The sequence below is a fragment of the Haliotis rubra genome, unplaced genomic scaffold, assembly GCF_003918875.1.
Source record: "Haliotis rubra isolate DU_JTF1 unplaced genomic scaffold, ASM391887v1 Scf149, whole genome shotgun sequence".
In the NCBI taxonomy this organism is placed as follows: domain Eukaryota; kingdom Metazoa; phylum Mollusca; class Gastropoda; order Lepetellida; family Haliotidae; genus Haliotis; species Haliotis rubra.
The window spans coordinates 493120-520007 of record NW_025765436.1 but is presented as its reverse complement, the minus strand read 5'-3'; the positions used below and the strand labels follow the sequence as shown (position 1 = coordinate 520007).

Here is a 26888-nt window from a genome sequence, read left to right as displayed (position 1 = left end):
ATTTATTTGTCAGCAGGGGGTGGTGGGGTAACCTAGTGGTTAAAGCGTTTGCTCGTCACGCCGAAGACCCGGGTTCGATTCCCCACATGGGTACAATGTGTGAAGCCCATTTCTGGTGTCCCCCGCCGTAATATTGCTGGAATATTGCTAAAAGCGGCGTAAAACCAAACTCAGTCAGTCAGTCAGTTATTTGTCAGTGGCACACCATTTCATCAAACATCACTTCAAACATCAGTTCGCATACAGCGGCCAATGCCTGGCAAGAAATCTGTAGGCCAGTCAAATTAGCAAAAAGGTCGGAAAAAATGATGAAGAAATGAAACTTGGCAGATATGTTCTACAAACCTTCCTACATATCATACTAAAAGTCCCCTAAAATCCCACTCAAACACTATTTACAGGTTATGTAACAGGGCATCTTCAAACACGTATGATTAAAGATTTAAAAAAGATAATTTTCTTTTCCTATCTGGGAGCGTCTTCTCACCAGCCACATAACACAGCTAAAACAATCTTGTCAAACTCTTCTGCAATTGTTAGTGAAGCTGTTCTATCAAAACATGATAACAAGGATTAAAGGATTGAGTTAATTAAACCAATCAGTCCCTGCTCAGCCAATTAATCATCAGGGAAACATCAAAGGGGATTAAGTGTTGATCAAAGACCAGCAGAACCTTAATCTAAAGCTAAAGATGAGTAGGGAGGATTTTGTCCGTTTTTATGTAAAGGATTTGTGGGTGGGGTGTGTGTGTGTGTGTGTGTGTGTGTGCGTGTCCGTTTTCTTTGTTTGTTTGGTGCTTTTTTTCTTTTTTTTTTTTGGGGGATTAGTCCATGTTATGATAGTATGTTTTAATGCTATATGTCAATAAAAAATGAAAAACATTTGTAAACCTTTTTTTGGTCGGCCCATATGACTAAAAATTAAGGCCCTTTTAACATTTTTTCACGGCCCATTTGACTTTCACCACGGTCCATTTGACTTCATCACGGCCTTTTTGTCCTTCGGACCATTTGAATAGATCCCGTTTTGATTTCCATGACAAAACTGGCAGTCGCTTCTGTTGTACATATAACCGTCATTCAGAGGATGTTCTTGAGAATAAAACATGTTATTTGTTGTAAAGCAAATAATATTCAAGGGAGATAATGCAGCAGGTTCCCGTGATGTCACAACCTTGCTCAACACATGGCAGGCAGAATGTGCAAGAGTGCTTATTGATATAGTTGTCAGTTTAGCAACTCATTCCTTCAGAATCTAAACCACAAAGCGACGTGATAAGGGCACTGTTTTGAGCAATCATGGAGTACATGACAGACAACCAAGAGAAGTCCCTAAACACTATGTAAGTTTACTAACCTGTGGGCCAGTGTGGCACTCAGATGGCCGTTCATAATTATCATCATGATCATGTTCGTTTAAGGACCGTTCATAATTTATGACGTGTGTGTGTGTGTGTGTGTGTGTGTGTGTGTGTGTGTGTGTGTGTGTGTGTGTGTGTGTGTGTGTGTGTGTGTGTGTGTGTACAATGTGCAATGGGAATGACCCCCTAAAATGTATGTACAACCCCCCACCCCACCCCCATCCCTTGTATGTCATGTACAGAGTCAATGACCCCCTGCCCTTCCCATAATTTTTTAATATTACATTGAGCAAAATTGATGACAAAACACACACACACCCTTTAGTACGTATGTACAAAATTGATGACACCCCTACTGTACCTCCCCAGAACAAAATGGGTGACCCCCCTTAAAATCATCATCACCACCTCTAGCCCTAAATTATGAACGGTCCCTTATTTGGAAGTGATAGAAAGTTTTAGTCATACTGTTATTACTTGTAACCACTTCAGTAGATTTTGTCCTACTCTATTATCTTCAGCATATTTTGGAGTTATTTTTAAAATACATTTAAGATATATAAGAAATATGTAAGATATATATAAGAAATATAAGATATATAAGATAATATATATATATATATATAAGATATTGGGATATATATACAGTGAAGCCTCGTTAATCCGGATCCGGTTCGTTTCTCAGTAAATTAAAGTCAGTTAGCGAATGAATCGGACTACTGAATCAAGACCCAAGTTGCTTCCCTAAAATTCACAGCGACCACGAATCTGGATAAAACAAATAAGCATTTAATGTAAAGCCTAATTCATCACATCAATAATTTTACCGAGTGACATCCATGTTGATCGGCGTGTCTGATCCGTCCTTCCTCAACACAGGTGAGGTAATGTCTAACTCAGCGATCTATTGTAGTATGCCTTGAATGTCGAATTATTCCTGCATCCATCGGTTGAATATGATCGTGGTATTTGGTCACATTTCGCAAAGTTAGCGAAGGACACTTGTGACTTGCAGCATTGTCGTAAAGCAAAATCACTTTTAGTCCACATGACCGGATCTGTCTGTCAAAGTACATTAACCAATCAGAAAACAGCTAACTTGTCATCCACGCGTAAATGTACAGTATCTTCAGTCGGGAGCTTTTTATGTGTAATTAAAACAACAACCCAGCTGGCCAGTTAATTAAGTAAATATCGCCGGGAGGTGTTGTTACGGTTTGTGAACATGACTTACAGCGTCCGGACTGTGAAGCAATTTACTGTTTATTTTACTGATTGGTGACAGCTACTTACCGTCCGGTTCCGGGAACCGAATTTCCGGATTATCGAGGCAAATTATATAGGCATAGATTGGTAACAAGCTGAAATCGCCCGGGAGGCGAGACATCCGGATTATCGGAGTCCGGACTAACGGGGCTTCACTGTAAAATATATGATGCATGCCTGCTTGGTTACCCAGCAGTCATTGGTATCAGCGCAGAACCTATATGATCTGTATCACCATGATATTAACAGAAATTATGTTCAAAGCTTTGTACAATCATTAACCAAGGTGTACCTCCACCAGGTCTCTATTGGTCTCTCACTTTGTAGCTTGAAGTATAAGAGATAGTACCCGAGGCCAGAGTGACCATGACGCCTGTGAAACAGGCTTCCTAAGTTGCATGAACCTAAAACTAGACATACATGTTTTGTTGTTCAGACTTTGCTGTCAGTGTGGAACCCCAATAGAGCCAAACCCAACAAATACATGTGTAGCATGTCTCCGAGGACAGATTGACATCACAGAGGGAATCCCCAAACAGGCAGTGCTCTATTTCTGTCGTAAATGTGAAAGGTAAGCTTTATGTTTGACAAAGCAGCTACTGTATCTTAAATCACTAGGTACAAGTTTCTATAGTTAGCAGTCCTTGGTTCCTGGAGATCTGTCGCCTAAGCATTTGAATCCAGGGACCCCATCATGCTTCAACTTTAACACGAGGCAATGACAAGGACTCCTTGACTTATGTGCTTTAATTTGAACTCTTTGTTGCTCTTTCATAATGATACCCTGGGCATTTAGAACATTGATAAGGGTGGATGCTTACTATTTATTTTCAGAGATTGTCTTCAAGAACATGATCTTGTACTATTCATGCTAATGAATATGATGTTTTATTGTAGGTACTAACTACTTGTTTCTTGCTTAAAAACAGTGCTAGTACCTACACCAAAATATGCCATTCATTGTAAAAAGTAGTTTTATGTCAGTATAATTACCTCCCTTGGTTAAGAAGGTAAGATTTGTTCAGCAGACTTATTTAAGGCAAATGTACAAGTATGTGAAAGATTTGTCTCTATCTGGGTAAGGACTTGTACACTTTGTGGACCAAGAAACCAACACAAGAACTATATTATACATGTACTGTCAGGTATCTGCAGCCTCCAGCCACATGGATATCTGCCCAGCTGGAGTCCAGGGAGCTTCTGTCAGTGTGTCTCAAGAGGCTTAAAGGACTGGCAAAGGTAGGGCATGTTGAAGAAAGCCTCTTGACTTTAAAGTAGCAATGTCCTTGGGCTAGTTGCAGCCCTTGCAAATATCATTGAAGTCGTTCAAAACCTATGATGTGTGACTGTATTCTTTGTGACACACTTTTTTAGATTTATCAGTCAAACTGTTGAGATGTTTATCAATCAAAACGATGAGCCTTATTACTTACAGGAAAATTTTAATTTTGACAGTCAAAACTTGCAGCATGCCAGCATACCATGACACATGGTTCATTGTTAATGTTCTTGCAAAGTTTTGGTCATGTTTAGATTGGAACAGTTATGTTCCTAATATTATCATACTATATGAAGTTGTTATGCATAAAAATTAAAGTGATAATGATGTGTGGTGTCTTTTACTGGTACCTAATGAGTACTCTCCCTTGACAAAGAGCTTTGGATTGAGTGCTCCAACACAGTTCTTTTGAAAATGGACAAAAGATCATAACTGAAAATATTGAAGCATTAAAACAAAAGCCATCTGAAGTAACATTGTTTCTTTTACAATATGATGCTTTATTCATGAACCCATATGTGAATTCTCCAGTGTTTGAGTTTGACATATTTCTTCAGGTCAACCTGGTTGATGCGGGATTCATCTGGACGGAACCCCATTCACAGAGAGTCAAAGTCAAACTCTCTGTACAGAAAGAGGTGCACAATAACATTCACAATTTGTCATTTTTGTCATGAAAGTTGTTAGGGACCGTTCATAATTTATGGCTAGGGGGTGATGATGATTTTTATGGAGAAGTGTACAGTGTTGATGTTTCCCCCCCCTAAAATTCATGTACAAAATAGGTGACCCCCTGCATGTCATGTACAAAGTCAATGACCTCCCTCCCCTTCCCATAATTTCTAAGCATAATATTAAACATATTTTTATGTACCAAATTGCTGACACCCCTACCCCAGTACCCAAAATTGCTGACCCCCTCCCCACATTGCGCAGCACACACACAAAAGTTATGAACGGTCCCTCAGATTGAAAGGGAATTGTGTCCAAAACCCAAATACATATTTGATGGTTAAATATATTTCTTAAGTGTTAGATCCTTGTTTGTTTGTTGGGGCAATCACATACTCCTCAATATTCCATCTGTTTGTCCATGATCTGTTAGTACTTCGAGTCTGACAAGCATCTTGAGTGTAGATGGGTAGATGGGTCAAAGGATACAAATACATGCACTTAGACACTTCATGGATGAAATCAAGGAAAGTAACTTACAGTAATCTTTATGAGTGGAAATTGATTGTGTGAGACAACAGCAAGACCTATTTTTCTGTAATACATCTCTGTATTTCTCACTGATATGTGTATTTTTTAAACTTATCCTATCTCACGGTATGCAACCATCAGTATTCACCGAACTGCCAGCATTCGCCGAACCATCCTTTCCTCGGACCTTGCTTTCCAGCTATACTGATTCACTGAATCAGTTCGATTCGGCCATTATCTTCAGTCACATGATGTTACTTCCAACACGGCGTTTCTTCAGAACACACTGTGAGGTTGGTAAATCGACCTACGCAGACTTTCGGACAACAGCCGCCTTTAAGATACAGCAAATTTATATACTTATCCTATCTCATGCGATGGATTCCTGCCCAACCTCCCTGCTATGCAGATTATCCAAGACCAAGATTATCCTAGTGGCTCCAAGAACGAGAATAATGATCCAAAGGTGACAATTGGGTAGATAGTGGGGCGTGCTGCATGCTTTGGTTGACGGCTGGGAAGCTGTCTGATAAGGGGGGCAGCATGGAGTGCATGGGCGAATGTACAAGAGATGCCCTGGGAGAAAAGTTTACATCGTTCCACTCAGTGTGCAAGGCGATTGGGGTAACCTAGTGGTTAAAAGCGTTGGCTCGTCGCGAAGAGACCGGGTTCGACACATGGGCACAATGTGTTTAGCCCATGATATTGCTGGAATATATAAAAGCGGTAAAACTAAACTCAAGTCAGTCAGTCAGTGTCGAAGCAAGAGAGAGAAGTGCATACCATGAGATAGGATAAGTATATAAATATACAATTTATAGTTAAAATTTTCAATTTTGTACAGGTGATGAATGGTGCAGTGTTGCAGCAGGTGTTTGTGGTGGAGTTTGTTGTTAACAGTCAGATCTGTGAAGATTGTCAGCGTGTGGAGGCCAAAGACTACTGGAAGGCAGTGGTTCAAGTTAGACAGAAGGTACTCGTCTCCTTCCAGATTACAGCCATGTCAATCTCATTAAAAATCAAATCTTTTGCTTCCATATGATACTTCTCTGTGTGAAGATATTACGAATCCTATTCAAGACAACTTTCTACCTGACTAATCAGTTTCAAGAATTATGAATTCTTGGTATGAGTGAGTAAAGCATTCAGAGTAACTGATAAGTGTGTCTCATAAAATGAAGAAAAGTGAGTGATTCTGAATGAAAGATAATAAATGTTGTGATAGTATATTGTTGTGGATATTTTATACAGCATGGCATCTAAAAGGGCTTCACTGTAACTAGGATATATTTGTTCAGTGGTGTTTTCTGTCAAGACCGTTAAGAAATAAAGCTCATTTTTTAGAAACTTGCTTACTTACTCTTTCTCAATCAAGAATCCACATGTTCTTCATTTAGATTGAGTGATCAGATTTCACTCAAGGTTCACCCTATACAAGCTATTGAGGATTTGTCAGATCTTATAAACATACATAGTTATGATGGAATAAAAGATTTATTTTAGCAACATTCTTAGTAAAGTTGGAAAGTTGTTACCGTCATTTCCCTATGAAGCCGAGACTTGTGATCATGAATATGTGCAGCTAACATGAAACATAGGTCACTCGTTAAGCCACGTAGATAAGTCACAAAATTCCTTATATAGGGAGTATTAGTACTTTTAATAAAGCATGAAAAGTTTCATACTAGAACATTTGACTTTTGTTTGTTTTAATTTGATTTTCTTTGACTGTAGACTGATCACAAGAAGACCTTCTTTTACCTGGAGCAGCTGATCCTGAAGCACAAGGCCCACTCCAACACTGTCAACATCAAGCCAATATATGGTGAGGGCCTCTCTCATTCACCTCATGAAGGAGTTAGAATACATTCCATTGTGTTCCTCATAATGAAGAAATTGACATGTATATATTTGTCCTTCAGAATGCCATTCAAAAACCTCTCTAAAAGGGTTTTCCTTGTCAGCACACTTGCAATTACAACACATTTACTACTGACATTTCAGAAGTAATTGTTATTAGATGTTTCCCTTCAAATTTATCTTTAAATGAGTGAAAAATGATATCGTTGTCATCAGTAAAGTCTTTTGGAGTCATTTAGAGTCAGCAGTTTTGTACTTAAAAAATATTAAAAAGATATGGTTAAAAATTATGGAGGGGTTGTCATTAATTTTGCACATGCTTCTCCATAAAAATCATCATCATCCCTCTTGCCATAAATTTTGAACGGTCCCTAACAATAATAATGATTATTTCTGTAAGGGGGAACTGGTGGCTGATTTAAGGTGCAGCAATCTTCTGTGCAGAGTTGCCTCCCTTAGGCTAGCTAATAACCTGTGAATTGTGTATATTGAATCCTGGTTCATCTACATTGTGTTCCTAGGTTTGTTACCACCAAACTTAGGTTTCATCATAGAAGCAATGTCTGAGACATGCGGGCGGTGGGGTAGCCTAGTGGTTAAAGCGTTTGCTCGTCATGCTGAAGACCCAGGTTCGATTTCCCACATGGTTTCAATGTGAGAAGCCCATTTCTGGTGTCCCCGCCGTGACATTGCTGGAATATTGCTAAAAGCGGCCTAAAACCATACTCACTCACTCACTCACTCACTCACAAAGACATGCATTACTTCAAGCCTTCGACAGCCATCAACCTGAAATGCTATGATATAAATGAAATGCTGTTGAAAGTGTTGTAAAGTCAAATTCACTACATATATTGCTGAAAGTCGACTGAAACATGACATGACATGCTATATACATGACATTTTCCCTCCATGTCAGGTGGTTTGGACTTCTTCTATGCCAGTCAACAGGATGCCAGGAAGCTGACAGACTTTCTTTCAACATATGTGCCTTGCAAGTGAGAATACCAGTTTATATAGCTTTTTGACAAACATAAACAAATATTTTGAAGATGAATTTATTTCTTCATGGTTTTAGTTCCTTGAAGAATTTCAGTTCCAAGATAATGTTTCATGTGTTGTTGAGATGTGGGGTGAGGTGAGGTGAAATTCGGTTTAACGTCGTGCTTGAGAATATTTCGCTCATATGACGACGTGCATGCGTGTGTATGTGTATGTGTGGCTGCTTGTACTAGCCCAGACTTAAGCTGGTTTTATAGTGCTAGCCCACTGAGATACCATGCCGCAGTGAAGCATGAACACCCCACTCAGACACATTATACTGACTCCAAGCTGACCAGTCTCAGTGGTATGACACGGTTGGGGATCGAACCCGCGACAATTCCAGTCTCCGGGCAGAGGCTCTAACCACTACATCACGGAGGCGGTCTGTTGAGATGTGATTTTGTCTCAGGTTGTAACTGAACTGTTATGTTGTTTCGGGTGTCATTACCAAAATAATGTTGTTTCAGGTGTCAGTACAGTAATAATGTTGTTTCAGGTGTCAGTACAAAAATAATGTTGTTTCAGGTGTCAGTACAGTAATAATGTTTCAGGTGTCAGTACAAAAATAATGTTGTTTCAGGTGTCAGTACAGTAATAATGTTGATTCAGGTGTGAGTACAAAAAATAATGTTTCAGGTGTCAGTACAATAATAATGTTGTTTCAGGTGTCATGTTCAGGTGTGTGAGTACAAAAATGTCAATAATAATGTTGTTTCAGGTGTCAATACAATAATAATGTTGTTTCAGGTGTCAGTACAATAATAATGTTTCAGGTGTCAGTACAAAAAAATGTTTCTGGTGTCAGTACAATGATAATGTTGTTTCAGGTGTCAGTACAAAAATGTTTCAGGTGTCAGTACAATAATAATGTTGTTTCAGGTGTCAGTACAATAATAATGTTGTTTCAGGTGTCAGTACAATAATAATAATGTTTCAGGTGTCAGTACAATACTAATGTTGTTTCAGGTGTCAGCTGGCCAAGGAGCTCGTGTCACATGACCCACACAACAACACATACAACTACAAGTACACCTTCTCTGTGGAGATTGTTCCTCTCTGCAAGGTAGGTACTCATGTCATATTTGTCTGCTTCTGTCCTTTGCCTGTCCTATTGATGTTGCTTATTCTAGGAACAGTGGCCAGGTAGATAGTATGTGTGTATTTTGTGCTGACAGACAGTGCTGCAGTAGGCAATGTCCCCTCTGTGTGATAGGCTCCTTAATTGTTGACAGCTCCATAAAATACTTGTTCCAGACTGACTTGTTTGTCATTTCTAGAGCTGTGTGTGCTGATGTTACATCAGTATTGTAGAGTATTAGACTTCCTCCATGGTCTGGTGGATAGTGTTTGTCTGATGAGTGAACATTTGGTGTTTCTAAAGTACACCCCTTTGGCTAAAGCTGAGGAATGAAGAAAGCATAAGATATCCACAAGATTATGATCGTGTGGCATGTACTGTGATGTACTGTGATGTGCTGCTCTGACTTCCTCACTAGCTTTTACTGGGAATTAAGAAGCCTTAGTGTTGATCAGCTGATGAACAAGTTCACCTCCACATGGTGTCCTATAGAGAGTTCAGGTGTTTATGCAGAGAGTAGTATATTTAATGAGGTGTTTCTTTCTGCTGTATGCAGGACAACATTGTGTGTCTCCCAAAGAAGGTGGCCCAGTCACTGGGCAACATCAACCGCCTGTGCCTCGTCTACAAGGTGACACAGACCATTCACCTCATAGACCCCAACACTCTGCAAGGTGGGTAGATAATTTCATAATGACATTTGGGTGGATAGTTGTATTAGAGCAGAGGTGGCTGTTGGTCGTCTGAAGGTGGAAGTGTCTATTCAGACGCGCAAGCGTTACGTGGAACCCTTCCTTTTGTCCCCTGCTGTGAAATTGCTGGTATATTTCTTGAAGCATCAAGGGCGATGGGGTAGCCTAATGGTTAAAGCATCTGCTCATCTCACTGAGGACCTGGGTTCGATTCCCCACATGGTTGCAATCTGTGAAGCCCATTTGTGGTGTTCCCCTGCTGTGATATTGCTGGAATAATGCTAAAAGTGGCGTAAAATCTCACTCACTCACTCACTCATTAAATGGTTGTTGCATTCTGGTTTCAAATGTTTATATATTTTGTGATGTAACTCAAGAAATGACTTTAGTCCTTAGATTTAGTTTTGTTTTGTCCTCAGTGGCTGAACTGAGTGGCACAGTGTTCTGGAGAACACCTTTCCGGATTCTGTGTGGCCCAAAACAGCTCATTGAGTACATGGTGATGCAGGTCGACTACATCCCTGACAAGGACAGACCTCACAGAGTCCCAGCCTCTAACAAGGTAGGAGTCCACCCTCTGTGGGCATCTCTGCATTCTACATCAATCTACATGAGTTTTTAAGATTTATATTATGAGCTAAACTTAGCAAAGACTGATCCAGTTGAGCTTGACTTCAGTACAATTGATTATTTTGTTAAATGGATGGTATGTAAACATGTGCATGTTTACAGTATGGGATCATCTGCTTGATATTCTCCTTGATGATTTATTTAAAACAATACATACCAGAAGTATAGTTTGTTTGCTGCATATGGTGGCTGTCTAGAGCAGGGTTGTTTGACGCCTTTTTCAGGGAAACAAATTGCTTTCTCCGAAGCAGACACACATTTTTTAGATGGGCTTTTACCACAGGAATTGTATCAGTTTATTTTGTGTTTGTAGCATGTGTTGGCTGATCTCTGGGTAGCCAGGATGAGCGACCTCGGGGTCAATGACCAGCAGTTCCACTGCCGCACCCATCTTGGCCACCTTCTGAATGTTGGGGACTCTGTCATGGGGTAAGTTCCATCATGCGACAGAAACCAGCTTCTCATGTTGATTGTGTTGTTTTTGTGAATGTTATCTTTATCTGTGGTCTAAAGGATAGAGTATCTGCCTGGAAAGCAGAAGGTCAGTAGTCTGATTCCCTGGCCACATCTTACCAAAATATGTTAAAATATGTCAAAATATGTTGAAAAATTGTACTTGCTGTAGCTTCACCTTGGCGTTAAGGAGGTAAAACAGCTAGGCTTGGAGTCAGTATGCAGTGTCTTAGCGGGGACACATGTTACACTGTGACTGGTAGGCACTAGCACTGTAACATGGAGATGAGTCCAGGCTAGTATAAGCAGCCATACACAACTTGCTATATAAGTGCAATAACCTTGAACATGACATTTGACGCTCGGGGACAGATAATCTTTCATTCCTTTCATTCCTCTTTATTCTAAGAAACTGTAGAAATTGTGTGTTTGTTCTGTGCTCAAGTGGAAACATCAGCCAGTCCCGTGAATTGTCTATTCATCACGAGCTATGACTGGCATCTGTATTGCTTTGATACGAACCCATTTCATTTCATTGGACCATTTTATAGACACTGAAACCAGTGGAACAATTGAATGGGATAGATAATCAGCATGAAGCGAAGATTATAATGCTCAGTGAGGATTATTGAAAATTATTCCAACAATACCGTTGTCCCTAAGGATGTCTTGTTCTTCACTCTTGATGTAAGTAGTTATTGGGATACAGTATATAGTTCTTAGATTTTGTTAATTTTATATCAGTAGCGTTTTGTGTTTGGTTCATTGTGTCGCTTTGATAGATATGTATCTTTGAAGCATTACGATGACTGACGGTTTTCTTTCCAGGTTTGACTTTACAAATGCCAATCTGAATCACAAGGAATTTGATCAGATCAGTTCGGAGAAAACCCCTGATGTGGTAGGTTGGTAGGACATGGGACTCAAGACATAAGGCTGGGAAACTGTGGGCAGGAGAGTGATCTCATGACATAAGACTGGGAAACTGTGTGCAGGAGAATGATCTCATGACAAGACTGGGAAACTGTGGACACGAGAGTGATCTCATGACAAGACTGGGAAACTGTGGACAGGGGAGTGATTTCATGACATAAGGCTGGGAAACTGGGGAAGAGAGTGATCTTATGACATAAGGCTGGGAAACTGTGGACAGGGGCATGATCTCATGACATAAGGCTGGGAAACTGTGGACAGGGGCGTGATCTCATGACATAAGACTGGAAAAAAGCTGTGGACATAAGCCTGGGAAACTGGGCAGGAGAGTGATCTCATGACAAGACTGGGAAACTGTGGACAGGAGAATGATCTCATGACATAAGACTGGGAAACTGTGTGCAGGAGAGTGATCTCATGACATAAGCCTGGGAAACTGTGTGCAGGAGAATGATCTCATGACAAGACTGGGAAACTGTGGACAGGGGAGTGATTTCATGACATAAGGCTGGGAAACTGTGGGGAAGATAAGTGATCTCATGACATAAGGCTGGGAAACTGTGGACAGAGTGATCTCATGACATAAGGCTGGGAAACTGTGGACAGAGTGATCTCATGACATAAGACTGGGAAACTGTGGACAGGGAAGTGATCTCATGACATAAGACTGGAAAAAACTGTGGACAGGGGCGTGATCTCATGACATAAGCCTGGGAAACTGTGGGCAGGAGAGTGATCTCATGACAAGACTGGGAAACTGTGGACAGGGGAGTGATTTCATGACATAAGGCTGGGAAACTGGGGGGAAGAGAGTGATCTCATGACAAGACTGGGAAACTGTGGACAGGGGTGTGATCTCATGACATAAGGCTGGGAAACTGGGGAAGAGAGTGATCTTATGACATAAGGCTGGGAAACTGTGGACAGGGGCATGATCTCATGACATAAGGCTGGGAAACTGTGGACAGGGGCGTGATCTCATGACATAAGACTGGAAAAAAGCTGTGGACATAAGCCTGGGAAACTGGGCAGGAGAGTGATCTCATGACAAGACTGGGAAACTGTGGACAGGAGAATGATCTCATGACATAAGACTGGGAAACTGTGTGCAGGAGAGTGATCTCATGACACAAGCCTGGGAAACTGTGTGCAGGAGAATGATCTCATGACAAGACTGGGAAACTGTGGACAGGGGAGTGATTTCATGACATAAGGCTGGGAAACTGTGGGGAAGAGAGTGATCTCATGACATAAGGCTGGGAAACTGTGGACAGGGGCGTGATCTCATGACATAAGGCTGGGAAACTGTGGACAGGGGCGTGATCTCATGACATAAGACTGGGAAACTGTGGACAGGGGCGTGATCTCATGACATAAGACTGGAAAAAACTGTGGACAGGGGCGTGATCTCATGACATCAGCCTGGGAAACTGTGGGCAGGAGAGTGATCTCATGACAAGACTGGGAAACTGTGGACAGGGGAGTGATTTCATGACATAAGGCTGGGAAACTGTGGGAAGAGAGTGATCTCATGACAAGACTGGGAAACTGTGGACAGGGGTGTGATCTCATGACAAGACTGGGAAACTGTGGACAGGGGCGTGATCTCATGACATAAGGCTGGGAAACTGTGGACAGGGGAGTGATCTCATGACATAAGACTGGGAAAAACTGTGGACAGGGGCGTGATCTCATGACATAAGCCTGGGAAACTGTGGGCAGGAGAGTGATCTCATGACATAAGGCTGGGAAACTAGACAGGGGCGTGATCTCATGACATAAGGCTGGGAAACTGCGTGCAGGAGAATGATCTCATGACATAAGGCTGGGAAACTGTGGGCAGGAGAGTGATCTCATGACATAAGACTGGGAAACTGTGGACAGGGGCATGATCTCATGACATAAGACTGGGAAACTGTGGACAGGGGCATGATCTCATGACATAAGACTGGGAAACTGTCTCAAGACCTAAGTGTGGGCGAGAGGGGAGGAGGAGTGGAAGGGAATGTGAGTGAAACCGGTATGAAAACATGTTTTACCTGTTTAGACTTACAAGGATAGCACCCTCAGTTAACCCATAACCCAGAAGGAGATTTTTGTCGACCTTTTAACAGTGGAAACAACATTTATTGATACATGTTTAATATTTCGTACAAAAGTATGTTAAAACAGCCTTAAGTACAGCTCTTATGGAACCACCTATCTTCAACCATTTCTGTAGTCCAGTGGCCAGAGTGCCTGACTACTACTGATCATAAAGTTCTGGGTTTAATTCCTGTCTCACGTAATGATAGTATATGGAGCATGAACACCAGTGTCCATCCAATGTCTTGTGTAGAAGCTGTTACGCTTTGTGTTGTTTTCAGATCGTGGTTAAGAAGGTGTTTGACTCTTCAAAGAGAATCAGGAAGAGGAAGTGGAAACTAAAGCACCTGAGTGACAATGCTGCCATGGAAACAGCAAGCACAGAAAGGTAATGGAGATCTGGGCATACTGGATGTAAATCTGCTCCATCTTAGAGAGCTGCAGAAATCTCTCATAGATTAGTACTGTTGCCCATGGAGAAAGTAAGGAACAATTCAATTTAATGACTGAGCATTTATTTTTAATGTTGATATATTGTTTTATGATTTGTGTTGTAAACTATGTAACAAAGTGTTGTAACTGGCTTGTGTCCGTGGTGCAGCCTCCAGTGTGTGATGGTTAGTGTTACAATACATTGTTCTCTCTGCAGGGACTACAATGAGTTCCTTGAAGATCTGGAGGAAGATCCCTCTGTCAGACAAAATGTCAACATTTACCTAGGTGAGTCTCCCCATGCAGCTTGGACTAATGTGGTACATTGTGTCTGTCCTTCCTTATCCTATAGTCAGTGATGCTTTGTTGCACTGCTTCATATCGGCCTGTAAACTGATTTAGTATGTTATGTAAAACATTCCTGATTCACTGCAATTTGAGTTACTGTTAATGCAATACCATATCAGCAGATACCTTCAAGCTGCTGGTATGCGTTGACTATAAGTATTGATAGGGGAATATATCAAGGTCGAACTGACAGAACAAGTAGGTTCTCGGATGATTACAAACCTTATCAAACCAGCATCATATAAGCATTAGTTACCATAGCACCACTGTAGGATAATCTCAAGTTAGTTGTACCCATCAAGATGAGCTCTGTTACTGAGAAAGATGCTGACTCGACTGGTATATACTTTACCCTTGCATGTTTCTTCAGACCGGAACAAGCTGGCTGTTGACACGGACGACACGGATGATGAGGGTGTGCCGCAGATCTCACTGCAGGAGATGCTCGAGGATCTCCACATTGCTGAGGATGCAACCGGGGAAGATGGGGCAGACATGATGGAATAAATCTGTCAGTGATGCAGTGTGGCGAGGAGAGAAACTGTCTATTGATTATGGCACATAACAAAACCTACCATGACTTATAGGATTCATTTGATTGAAATTTTTGGATATTTTGTTTTCAAGTTAAGGGAAGAAATTTTGAATATTGGAAAACAACAACAATTATCCTCAATTGTAAATATGCATGTATTGACATTTGTTATATTTGTTGTTGGGATGTTTTAATCTCAGTTATTTTTTATGCTCTTCCAAACATTTGTCATGAAATGTAATAATTTATCCTGATCACTGCTTATTAAGTGCCAGTAGTGAATAAAAACAACAACCCAAATGAACTAACTTTCTCATTATTCCCTTGACATGCTTGCAAAGACTTGGGGCTTACACTTTTCATTCACTCAGAGATGTATCTATGGGGCGGTGGGATAGCCTAGTGGTTAAAGCAATTGCTCGTCACGCTGAAGACCGGGTTTGATTCACCACATGGGTACAGTGTTTGAAGCCCATTCCAGGTGTCCCCCGCTGTGATATTGCTGGAATATTGCTAAAAGCGGCGTAAAACTGAACTCAGAAATGTATGACCCACAATTCCTGGTAACTTGTTAGATATTCTCTAATTATTTCACACAAGGGTGGTGACAGGGCTCCTTATTAGACCTTCTTTTCCAACCACATCAATTGCTGACAGTGGTGTTTATATTGGTTTTCAGTGTTTTGTGCATTTGTACATATGTGAACTGAATACTATGTACAGCTATGTCTTGATAACAATAAAATACTGTTCTAACCAGATGATTGGTCTGTTATGAGCCATATTGGTGTTTGTTGACAATTGTGCTTGCTCATTGGTCAATTGACAACTTAGAACACTGGAAAATTAACAGACATGTGATTTTCATGGAGATAGGACAAAATTTGTGTTTGATAAAAACACTTTCAAAGGTAGATAGCACTAGTACAAAGTTTATTAGAGTAAACCAGTTATGCTCTAAAACCTACCTTGAGCATACTAACTCTAATTTTGTCAAAAGTGGACTTAGAACACTCTGGTTTTCAGGCGACGAACTGGTTAGACCTTGAGTGGACAGGTGTGTATTCAGACCTTTCACTCAAATCAGTACCATTTTGAATGGAGATTAGAGACATCTCCATAGCAGGTCACATAGGAGAACACTCAGCAGACTTGGACACCCCATCTGAATGAAGGGGCCAATCTTGAGCTTATTGGGTGTCAGCTTTCTAAAATGATTTTTTAGCTTCATGTGAAGATTTTGATTTATACAAATGAAAACACACCTCCAATGCTTCATCTGTGTTGCTTCCTTTTGGGTGTGGTTGCCTCCATGTGCAGAGAACCATCATGAACCAACAATTTAAAAGCCTTGATGTTGATTGGCAGATTAGATGAATAGTTCAGGTGTCCTTCTTCACACAAGGTATTGTACTGGAGTAATATGTGTTATGAACTTGGACATATGACTGTTTGTCTCTGCAGTTAAAATCAGATAATTCAACATATTTCCCAGAGTGAGCCCAGTCATAGGATAATGCAAGAGAGGTGTCTATCTTTCAGGATCTCCCAGCAGCAGTAAAAGTGTTATCCAGTAATTAGTGTGACACCTATCGCCTTCCAGAAATTCTGTTCCATATAGAACTAGCAACAGAATGTGTCATGGTTCTTTTGCTTTCATCCATCCCACCTGACAGGACATGATGTGTAACTGAAGTAACAGAAACAGTATGAGATCCAACTCCCTCCCTGTATTCCTGATTCCACCATTCCACTTCAGTAGTGGCAAAAACAGCACGAGACCAAATTAACACCCTGGATTCCTGATTCCACCATTCCACTTCAGTAGTGGCAAAAACAGCACGAGACCAAGTTCCCTCCCTGGATTCCTGATTCCACCATTCCACTGGAGTAGTGTCAAAAACAGCACGAGACCAAGTTAACTCCCTGGATTCCTGATTCCACCATTCCACTGGAGTAGTGTCAAAAACAGCACGAGACCAAGTTAACTCCCTGGATTCCTGATTCCACCATTCCACTGGAGTACTCGTACATGATTATAAATGATTGGTTGAAGAATGTGTCTAATGTGATTCTGACTCGGACACAAACCTGCCAGATTGATAACGCGTTCACCCTCGTGATAAACAAATGACGAACTGGTAGATACGGTTCTTACTGAATTGTTGTGGATTGTGTACCTTTGTCTTCGTAAGATGTTTCAGTGAACCTTGAACCTCACATGACCAGTATGACCGCGGCTTTTGCTGGCAACCAAGTTTTGTGGGCATAGAAAGGAACACAAAAGTCGATGTTGCAGCTAAGGCAACCCTAACACAAACCATTATCTCCATTCCTTGTGAAAGCCATTTCAAATCCACTATCAAGATTTATACACGGGCTTTTATGCACAAGAGAGTAGGACACCCAGGTAAGAACCAGACTTCACGAATTATGACCAACAATTGGTCATACATACTTGGGTTGTCAGTAAAGACGTGACGATGTTGTATTAACCACGGTCGGTTTACACATTCAAGAACATCTGAAAACAAATGGAGGGCGAACCTCCTGCGTGTATCCTTGGGATGACATGTTCACCATATCGCATATTTTGCTTGATTGTGTGAAGTTTGCAATCGCAAGGGATTCTTATCACCAAGCAGTAAACGGAAAGATCTGTTTACCCGTGTGAGGGGGCATCAAATTATAAACCACTTGAGAGAAACTGGCCTGTCATAAATTATAAATATGAGGCACTCTACACTGTCTATGATCTTGAAGTACTCTAATAAATAATTGTCCCCCTGTGTGACTTGTAATTCCTGCCATAATGGGATATTAGGATAAGATATTATATTTGCTGGTACTTCGTGTAACCACCAATTGTAATGTTAAAACGTTCTTTCGTTTGTTGTTAAACCACAGCACTCGTGTGGGCGGGCAATATCCAAACTATATGGCGGCTGTGTGGTCTGTAAATTAATCGAGTCTGCACTCAGCAATATACAAACTATATGGCGGCGGTCTGTAATTAATCGAGTCTGGACCAGACACTCAAGTGATCAACAGCGTGAGCATCGATCTACGTAATTGGGATACGATGGCATGTGTCAACCAAGTCAGCGTGCCTGACAACTCGATCCCGTTAGTCGCCTCTTACGACCAATTCTAACCCGGATCTTCACGGGTAGTTTTTAAATGTCTTTGACAAATTTCTTTTGAATCTGACCGTGAATTCATGATTCATATGTGCACACAAAACTTGTTCTCTTCGCTATATAGCTGAAACAAAGCCGATGCGACGTTAAATCTTAACTCTCTGAAATGTATTTCTGTGGTGACGAGTAATTACTTCCACTGCTGTCATGGGGAATAAGGTTATCGTTTTACACGTGAGCCAGTCTGTGTGCTCATGGTCATGGTGAACCAAACTGGCCTGACTTTAGGTAGCTGTACCCATTATACATTCTCTTGGGCCATTTTTTGTATATTTGTCTGAACATATCTTTTCGGACAGAGTCAGACGAAGGCAATAAAAATCTTTTTGCTCAAAGTATAAGAGTAGATTTGTTATGTGGGAAAATGGCTAGAACTAAGGAACTATTGGCGTTGTTAATGACTATAATTAGTATATATCATCCCCAAAAATAATTTTGTGTGTGGCATCTTGATATTAAAATTGTGTTATTCTGGAGAAAAAAGAAAGAATTCAGTTCAGAATGAGGTTGGCTGAGTCAACAAATCCTAAAATATCAGCACAAATGGCATTCTGTACATGTGTAACTCGAACATACTGCAAAGGAATAAACCATTCAAACTACTTAAAGGGGCGGTGGGGGGGGGCCTAGTGGTTAAAGCGTTCGCTCACCACGCCAAGGACCCGGGTTCGATTCCCCATATGTGTGTGAAGCCCATTTCTGGTGTCCCCCGCCGTGATATTGCTGGATTATTGCTAAAAGCGGCCTAAAGCTAAACTCACTCATTCACTCAAACTACTCAAAAAAGATACCAGTACTTGGTACATTTAAACTGATTGAAGGAGATATACTTGTCAGACCCGTTTTCAGTTCTGTTCTGTCAAGAATTTTAAAAGTGCCGTATGTATCAGCTTAATTCTGTTTATACAAACTGCGTCATTGGACTTATGTGAACCCCTAATGTGATTCTTTTCATAACAAAAGACCATCAAAGAATTTAACAATTTTCCATGTCATTAAAAGAAAAATCGAAAGGCATTTCATCCAAGAGTGAATTTCCTTCGTTCAACCTTCACAGGGCCCGAGGATTCAAGGGCAGGTAACTCTAAAGTACTAACTGGTGTGAAACTGAAACTGAAAGTGTTTTGTAAACATGCACATGTCCATTTAGTTTATTTGATGTCAGAGAATCCGTAGTTTCCATAACTGCAGTGAAAATGTCTGTCTGCAAATTCTTTTTGGAAGGAAGGTGTAAATTCGGCGACAAATGTAGATTTGAACATCCAAGGGGTAAGATTAAACATTACTTTGTTCAGTTTTCGATCAGTTTCATGTTCTGATATATGCGTTGCATAATATATGTCTCAGCATCAATAAGTATCACCACGTTCCATGTTTTATCGGTTTTATGTTTATATTGATAGTCTGATTTTACGTTGCATAAATGTGAATGAGGAATCTATCTTAGAATCTGAGTCATTTACATTTTTAAAATCTACACAATGTTTGGATAATAATGTTGAACATTGGTTTCTCAATGTATTTTACACTTACCTTTATATACGCACCATCTCAATGTTTAAAATCACATTAATAACTGAAAGAGAGAACATACTTTTCTATCAAAGTGTCCAATATATTTCTGTTTATCTATATGACACAAGTATTGCCAAACCTGAAATACTGTTGAAATCTGCATAAAACCAAATTTTACTCTTCTGCCATTACTGAAAAAGTTCGGATCACTTTTAGTAAAAACTACTCTGGAAATTTTGTGTGTGTTTTTTTCCTGAGTAAGATGGATTTTATACTGTGTTTAACAGTATTCCGTCGATCTCATAGTTGGGGGCACCATAAATGGGTTTCACACGTTGTACCCATGTGGAGAAAAGAACCCAGGTCTTTAACATGATGAGCTAACACTTTGACCATAAGGCCTACACACTGCTCCAGTTACATATAAATTGGACCGCCGTGGTGTAGTGGTTAGAGCGTCTGCCCGGAGAGCGGAAGGTCGCGGGTTCGATCCCCGACCGCGTCATACCAAAAGACGTTAAAATATGGTACTTGTTGATCCCTGCCTGGCGCTCGACATTAATGGGTACAACAAGGACTGGTCGGCTCGGAGTCAGTATAATGTGTCTGAGTGGGGTATTCATGCTTCACTGCGGCATGTCATCTCAGTGGGCTAGCACTATAAAACCAGCTTCAGTCTGGGCTAGTACAAGCAGCCGCACATACACATACACACGCATGCACGTCGTCATATGAGCGAAATATTCTCAAGCACGACGTTAAACCCAATTTCACCTCACCTCACAAATAAATTGATCTGTATGAAACTTGAAACTCACTTCCTGTATTCGCAGGGGGACAGAATCAAGGAGTACAACGACAACTGTTTGGTGGGGGAGGTGGAGGAGGGAATCGTGTGACCTTCCGGGACAGTTTTGGGTCGAGTCAGAACACAAGCCAGTACAAGTGGACAGCACAGGACAACAAACAACAAACAGGAAGCACTGCTAGTGCTGATGTTATGTATGTAGCCTATTATGAAATTATGTCTTTATCTGATGTAACATATGTTATATTTGGGAAACATATGTTTCTAAATGGCATTGTGTAATCGTTATCTCATGTCTTGAGATTATAAATCCAAAGATGGGACGTATGTCAAACATTGGAAGACAACTAAAACCTCAAGGAGACTTTCACTAAGACCAGCTTCATTGAGTCTCTATTGGATGGGAACAGACAACTCCAACCTGCTTAAGATTTCATCTTATCATTCTAATATTGAAAATATTAGAAGGGCAAGTAGATTCACACCTTAAATCACATCTTACAGGCAATGCAGTTTACTTTTGAATCATAATATTATGTAACACTTTAGATACTCATGATGACAAGATTACCAGGTTGAAATTACTGAATAAACCTCTCAGAATAAAGGTGCTAACAGATAATCACTGTTTGACAGTCCTGTAAAGGTGAATTACTGGTAAATACGCTATTGTCCATTTGAAAGTTGCTGCATTTATTTGTTTGTATCTTTGCAAAATACTCAATTCAGTTTTTTGGTCCTACCAGCAATGCTCTCCAGGCTGAGATTGAAGTATGGCTGCAATCCAAACAATGGCCTTTCTCCTGCATCTCCCCCGAGAAGGATCTCCCTTGCCTCCCAGGTAACCATGGTTTCCATACAGCGTAAGACCCATGTATCATAGACTATACATTACCAGGCCCAATTCTACAATGTTAGTAGCACCACAATTATCATAATGCTAAGAACGCTGTGTAGATCTTAGTATGCACTGATTGTTACAGGAAGCCTTTGTGTACCTGGCTCAGAACAGGTGTGTAGCACTCTTGTCCTTGGCATAAGAGGTGGCTAAATTTGATCGGTGGTCACCAGTCAGGTCTGATGACTTGGTTCATGATGATGATGATGATGATGATCATCATCATCATATATAACCAGGCTATTTGGAATTAAAATTGCTTATCTTTGAGTAGCCATCTCAGCTACATCATCCCCAGAAAAGAACAGTGGTCAGAAGGGCATAACACCCGGACACCCTGAGGTAAAACATAACCGTAAACCCACTGATAACCCAAGGCCACTGGTTGGTGGAGAACACAGCCAATTATTCCACATACTCAGGATTCCACAAGACTTTCAGGATTGTGTGTATATATGTGCATGGATTTGGTTTTACTTTGTCTTAGCGCCAGTGAGCACCTGTTGATGGATGCTAGACACTTTAGAAATCAATTATTATCATTATTTACATCTCTGTGATATTGCTGCAACATTGTAGTCTAACTGCTGCATGAAGCAATGTCTTCTCTCATCCCCAAATGAATCTGAGACTTCAAATGATAATGAATAAGAAACAGTAATATTTCAAATGGTGTCTTGGTGCTGAACTAATGATGCAGGTATCGACTTGTTGTTGCTGTTGTGCAACTTGTGATCTGTCATGTTTATAGTACTCGTTTTTTGTCTCTAGACTTTGAAGACATCTCTCCGGAGGAGCTGAGATTCGAGGCCTATGCAGCTATCAAAGCAGGAAACATCCAACCCTATGTGAGTTGATGATTTGAGTTGATTGTTAAGCTATTGTTGTCAGTTTCTACCAATTAAATAACTGGAAACGAAATATACAATCACGAGGATGAAGCAGTTTCATGAATTATGTTATAGTCCTTTAAATCAGTCTTAAATAACATTGAACTATTGATCATGAATTTTCATTTCGTTTAAATGTAGAAATGTATGTACTTTCTTTAATGAGACATTATATATTTACAATCGTCAGCCTGACACCCATATTGAAAATCAGAAAATTTAGTTGTTGCCCAATTCCACTTTTATCAACATGGAATCTGACAAGCACTATGTGTTTGATGATGTTTATGAGAAATTATTACACATACTTATAATATATATGTTCCTCCAGCTGCGACCTTGTCCTTGAGCCCCTCTAATTTTACTGCATTTCGGTTTCAAAACTTCACAAGATCTGTTAAATTTTGTTTTGGAAGATACCAGCAGTGGAGTTATTTGATGGTGAAAGTTTAGATTGCATTTTGACATGAAATGAACCTGAAAAGTCATTCAAAACAACGAAACACTTGTTCACCATAAAATGTTTCATGTTCTTCCAATTTCTAAATGCCAGCAAAAGACTGTAATATTTGTTTCTGTCTGAAAAAAATAATGTTTGAATGTGCTTGAGTGTGAGAGACTATATTTTTAATTTGGATACAGATGAAGTCACTAAATGTACACGATTGTTAAAACTGTTTACAAATACATGATATATACTGAAATATGATGATAACATGTATGCACTTTCTGCTGAGTTTACTATACATATAACCCACACAGTGTATTCATGTTACAGGTATCAGGGAATATTGGTCAACTGTTTGGGGAGTACAATTTTATTGGTCATTATGTTTTCTATTTACAGGTTGAAAAGGTTCGATTGCTGTCAGCAGATTACAACAACAAAAAGAATCACCTTAAAAATGCCAACCCATCCCTCAAGCAGAAACTGGTAAGAAACCCAAATATTGCATGGCAACCAAGTTTAAACTGATTTAATACTGACTGTTAAGCAAAATTCTACCTGGAGAACACTGACCTTGGTTTGACATTCCCTTACCTTAATGTCCGTGTTTGATGGTGATATGGTTATGAAAATCAAGGGCAGGTAATTTGTAATCACATGAACCATGGGAATGGGTCTGGTAGTGTATTTTTACTGGATAAAATAATAATAATAATGAAATTTATATAGCTAAATTCAACTGTCAAAATGTTTTCTTTACAGTTTAGCTCTACACTGTTTATATTATTATACTTTGTATCATTGCTCATGCATGTGTTTTGCTCATGACATTGACAAGTGCTTTCTATGGTCAAATGTCCATTATGACATAGCTATCACATGGCAGTATCATTCACTTACTCTGATATTTAATAAGGGTGATAATGTCTTCTTGGTAATTACAGATGCAGTTTATTGAAGAGCACCGGAACAAGAAATCTCCAGGGTAAGACTGGAGGCCTATTTTCAGTAATCATGACACACTTAGTCCTGACAACTTATATATTATGATACTAACTCCTTGTCTTTCTTGTGCCTACCCCCTTGCTTCATGTGGCCCAAGGTTGTGCTGTCAGCCATTATGTGTTTCCATCAGACCCTAACTGGTTAACCTAGGGTGGTAATATCAGATTGAGTATTCTTGTTTGTGTGAGTCTGTAGTGAGTGAGTATTGTTTTACGACACTTTTAGCAATATTCCAGCAATATCATGGGACACCAGAAATGGGCTTCACATACTGTACCCATGCTGGGACTCGAACCTGGGTCTTCAACATGAAGAGCGAACACTTTAACCATGAGGCTACCCCACTGCCCCTTGTGAGTCTGTAGCATGAGTAGATATGTTAACATCGACAGGTTACTGTTTGAAAATTGAATCAGAATGCAAATGGGAAACCCACAAGTACAAGTATGGTGTTGACAAACCTAGAAACATAAACCAGGATTTGAACCAGCAATCAGAGGTTCCTGGCATGGCCAAGGGACACAACTCTGTATAGCGAAGACCCTTTAGACAACAGGTTTGACTTGATTGTGTTTCAAGGTTTGTCTGCACCACATTCGTGCTGAGTGTTCCACCAAAGAGGCAAGTGCCTGAGACTTCATTAAACCCAACTCACTCACCCATTTCCACACTTAAAAATGTGGCTTAAATATATTTGTCATAATTACAAGACTGTTGACCCAGACAGGTATCAAGTGATTTAGACTGGGTTAGAATTGGTCAGTAGCAACCCATGATTGCTGTAAGAAGCGACTAACTGGATTTTGTGGTCAGGCTCGCTGTCATCCTATCTCAATTGCGTAGATCGGTGCCCATGCTGTTGATCACTTGATTGTCTGGTCCATACTCATTTATTTACAGACTGTTGCCATTTAGATGGAACAACAACAAACAAATCAAGTGATTTAAGTTACATTAATGTACGAGTAAAACATATTTTTCAGGGCACAGCCGTCATCATTTGTGGGTGAGTATTATGACAGCTATAACAGTAAAAGGATCATGTTTCAATGCTTATAGGTCAGTGTCTTATCTTTAGACAATGACTAATTCTAAAGCTGCATGACAGGTAAATATGGAAACAGCCCAGAATGAGTATACAGTTTGAGACACCTCAGTAAATGATGGTTTAAGAACACATTTAAGTGTATCATTCTAATTTAATGGGATTTAAATAAGCCAAGGTCCCAGTAACTTCTACTTCAATGTAGGTTACACATGAGAGTTACCTCCCTTGTCTGGATGTACACAGGAATGACATCACTTGTCTTAGTTTCAGTTGCACTCGCCAACAATAGCTGTTTTTGTATCCAGCAGTACAAAATATCTGTTTGACTGCAGTGTAATTTGTCAGGATGTCTTTAAATAAGTAACTAGGTATAAAATGTCTAAATATGCAGTGTCACCAGTCTAGATATTTGTGTTGGATAAGAACAAGGTAGATGTCATGAAAGTCTGAACTCCTTTACTTTCTTTCTGATGCGGTTTGAGCTGCTCAAGGAAATTTCATATCCAAAAAAGAAAACAATTAATTTTAAAAAATAAAAAGCTGAAAGTATGCTTCTTTTACAGGCAACAGCACTTTTGGTGGAGGAGGAGGGTTTGGTGGTGGAGCTGGTGGCGTCTTCGGTGCTCCGTCTGGGAAGTCCAGCAATTCTTTTGGGCAGTCAGCCAACTCCTCTAGTATATTTGGTGGTGGATCATCATCTGGATCAGGAAATGTCTTCGGAAAACCCACAGCTTCCCCCTCGGCAGGTGGAATGTTTGGTCAGAGTAGTGCTGGCTCCTCCTCAATATTTGGATCAGCTCCCTTTGGTTCTAGTTCCAATTCCTCAACATCTGTTTTTGGTGGAGCAACAGGTGCAGGAACTACTTCCACAGGGGCGTTTGGTGGGTCGGGCAGAACGGGGGCGTTTACTGGCAACACACAGACTGCGCAAACTGGTGGGTTTGGTGGCAGTAGTGGTACTGGGTTTGGATCTACTGGAGCTTTTGGCGCAGGGAGAACAGGGGGAGGATTTGGGAGCAGTGCAACCACCGGTGCGTTTGGGAGTTCAGGTGCACCATTTGCCAGTAGCTCAGCAGGTAGTGGTTTTGGTAGTGGGGCTACGACCTCCTCGGGTGCTTTTGGTGGTGGGGCTACTGCAACTTCAGGTGGTTTTGGTGGTGCTACAGCTGGTGGTGGCATGTTTGGGGGAAGTGGATTTAGTGCTCAACAAACTGGGACATCAAGTTTTGGAGGAACCAGTGCAGGAGCATCTGCTTTTGGTTCTACACAGCCAGCAAGTGGGGCATTTGGCACTCCAACAACACAATCTACTGTGCCACCTAGTGGATTCTTTAGTAGTTCAGGGCAGACAACGCCCTCTGCACCAGTATCTGCACCAACACCAACAAATAACAAAATATATACGCCGTTAGCAGACTTAACTGAGGAAGAAAAGGCTCAGTTTTCTGCACCATCATTTGTGCTGGGCAAAATCCCAACCCGACCACCACCACAAGAACTTGTCAATGGAACTGCGGGACGGTAACATCTGTGTACTAGTGGTGGTCCGATTAATTGAAATAATCGAAGATTGGTCATAGTGACTAAACGACCAAGCAATCGATCATAATTTCTCATAATCGAACACAAACAATTCTGGAACACTTGTTTTCATTAACAATATTTTTTACATGGTTGGTTTTGTCTGTTACATTTTGTAAGCACTACAAGCTCGTTTCAAGTCATGATTGAATTTATCTTAAAGATTCCAAGAAATTTATGTTCCTAACATACTAGTCATCCTTTAAAGATGTGAAATTTTGCCAAAAACCCCAGAAGAACTACATTTTTTTCCCCTTATTTTAATGTGCATTAACAAATTTCATAAATGACGCTAA

The 26888-nt window shown here is 40.4% G+C and overlaps 2 protein-coding genes across 2 annotated transcripts; both read left to right on the top strand.

The window, feature by feature from the left end:
* Nucleotides 1-1147: 1147 nt before the first annotated feature.
* Nucleotides 1148-15958, top strand: LOC124269989 (60S ribosomal export protein NMD3-like). Its single transcript, XM_046704999.1, has 15 exons — nt 1148-1343; nt 3064-3198; nt 3773-3866; nt 4464-4544; nt 5954-6082; nt 6844-6934; nt 7889-7967; nt 8980-9076; nt 9648-9765; nt 10203-10345; nt 10727-10842; nt 11695-11767; nt 14166-14272; nt 14534-14604; nt 15035-15958. Exons 1-15 carry the CDS (start codon nt 1300-1302, stop codon nt 15169-15171), a joined length of 1515 nt encoding a protein of 504 aa, XP_046560955.1. The 5' UTR covers nt 1148-1299; the 3' UTR covers nt 15172-15958.
* Nucleotides 15959-19482: 3524 nt separating this feature from the next.
* On the top strand, nt 19483-26652 carry LOC124269988 (nucleoporin NUP42-like). Its single transcript, XM_046704998.1, has 8 exons — nt 19483-19668; nt 20748-20916; nt 21469-21563; nt 22392-22468; nt 23358-23444; nt 23903-23943; nt 24947-24969; nt 25575-26652. The coding sequence occupies exons 1-8, from the start codon at nt 19596-19598 to the stop codon at nt 26534-26536; spliced, it is 1527 nt and encodes a 508-aa protein (XP_046560954.1). The 5' UTR covers nt 19483-19595; the 3' UTR covers nt 26537-26652.
* The last annotated feature ends 236 nt before the right edge of the window (nt 26653-26888 follow it).

Excerpts from the sequence above, each read along its gene's own strand:
- LOC124269988 (XM_046704998.1), top strand. The coding sequence starts at position 19,596 with ATGTCTGTCTGCAAATTCTTTTTGGAAGGAAGGTGTAAATTCGGCGAC. Across the intron at positions 20,917-21,468 it reads ACTGCTAGTGCTGATGTTAT|CAATGCTCTCCAGGCTGAGA; the intron begins GTATGTAGCCTA and ends TGGTCCTACCAG. Across the intron at positions 22,469-23,357 it reads CAGGAAACATCCAACCCTAT|GTTGAAAAGGTTCGATTGCT; the intron begins GTGAGTTGATGA and ends TTCTATTTACAG.
- LOC124269989 (XM_046704999.1), top strand. The coding sequence starts at position 1,300 with ATGGAGTACATGACAGACAACCAAGAGAAGTCCCTAAACACTAT. Across the intron at positions 3,199-3,772 it reads TTCTGTCGTAAATGTGAAAG|GTATCTGCAGCCTCCAGCCA; the intron begins GTAAGCTTTATG and ends ATGTACTGTCAG. Across the intron at positions 14,273-14,533 it reads GAAACAGCAAGCACAGAAAG|GGACTACAATGAGTTCCTTG; the intron begins GTAATGGAGATC and ends TTCTCTCTGCAG.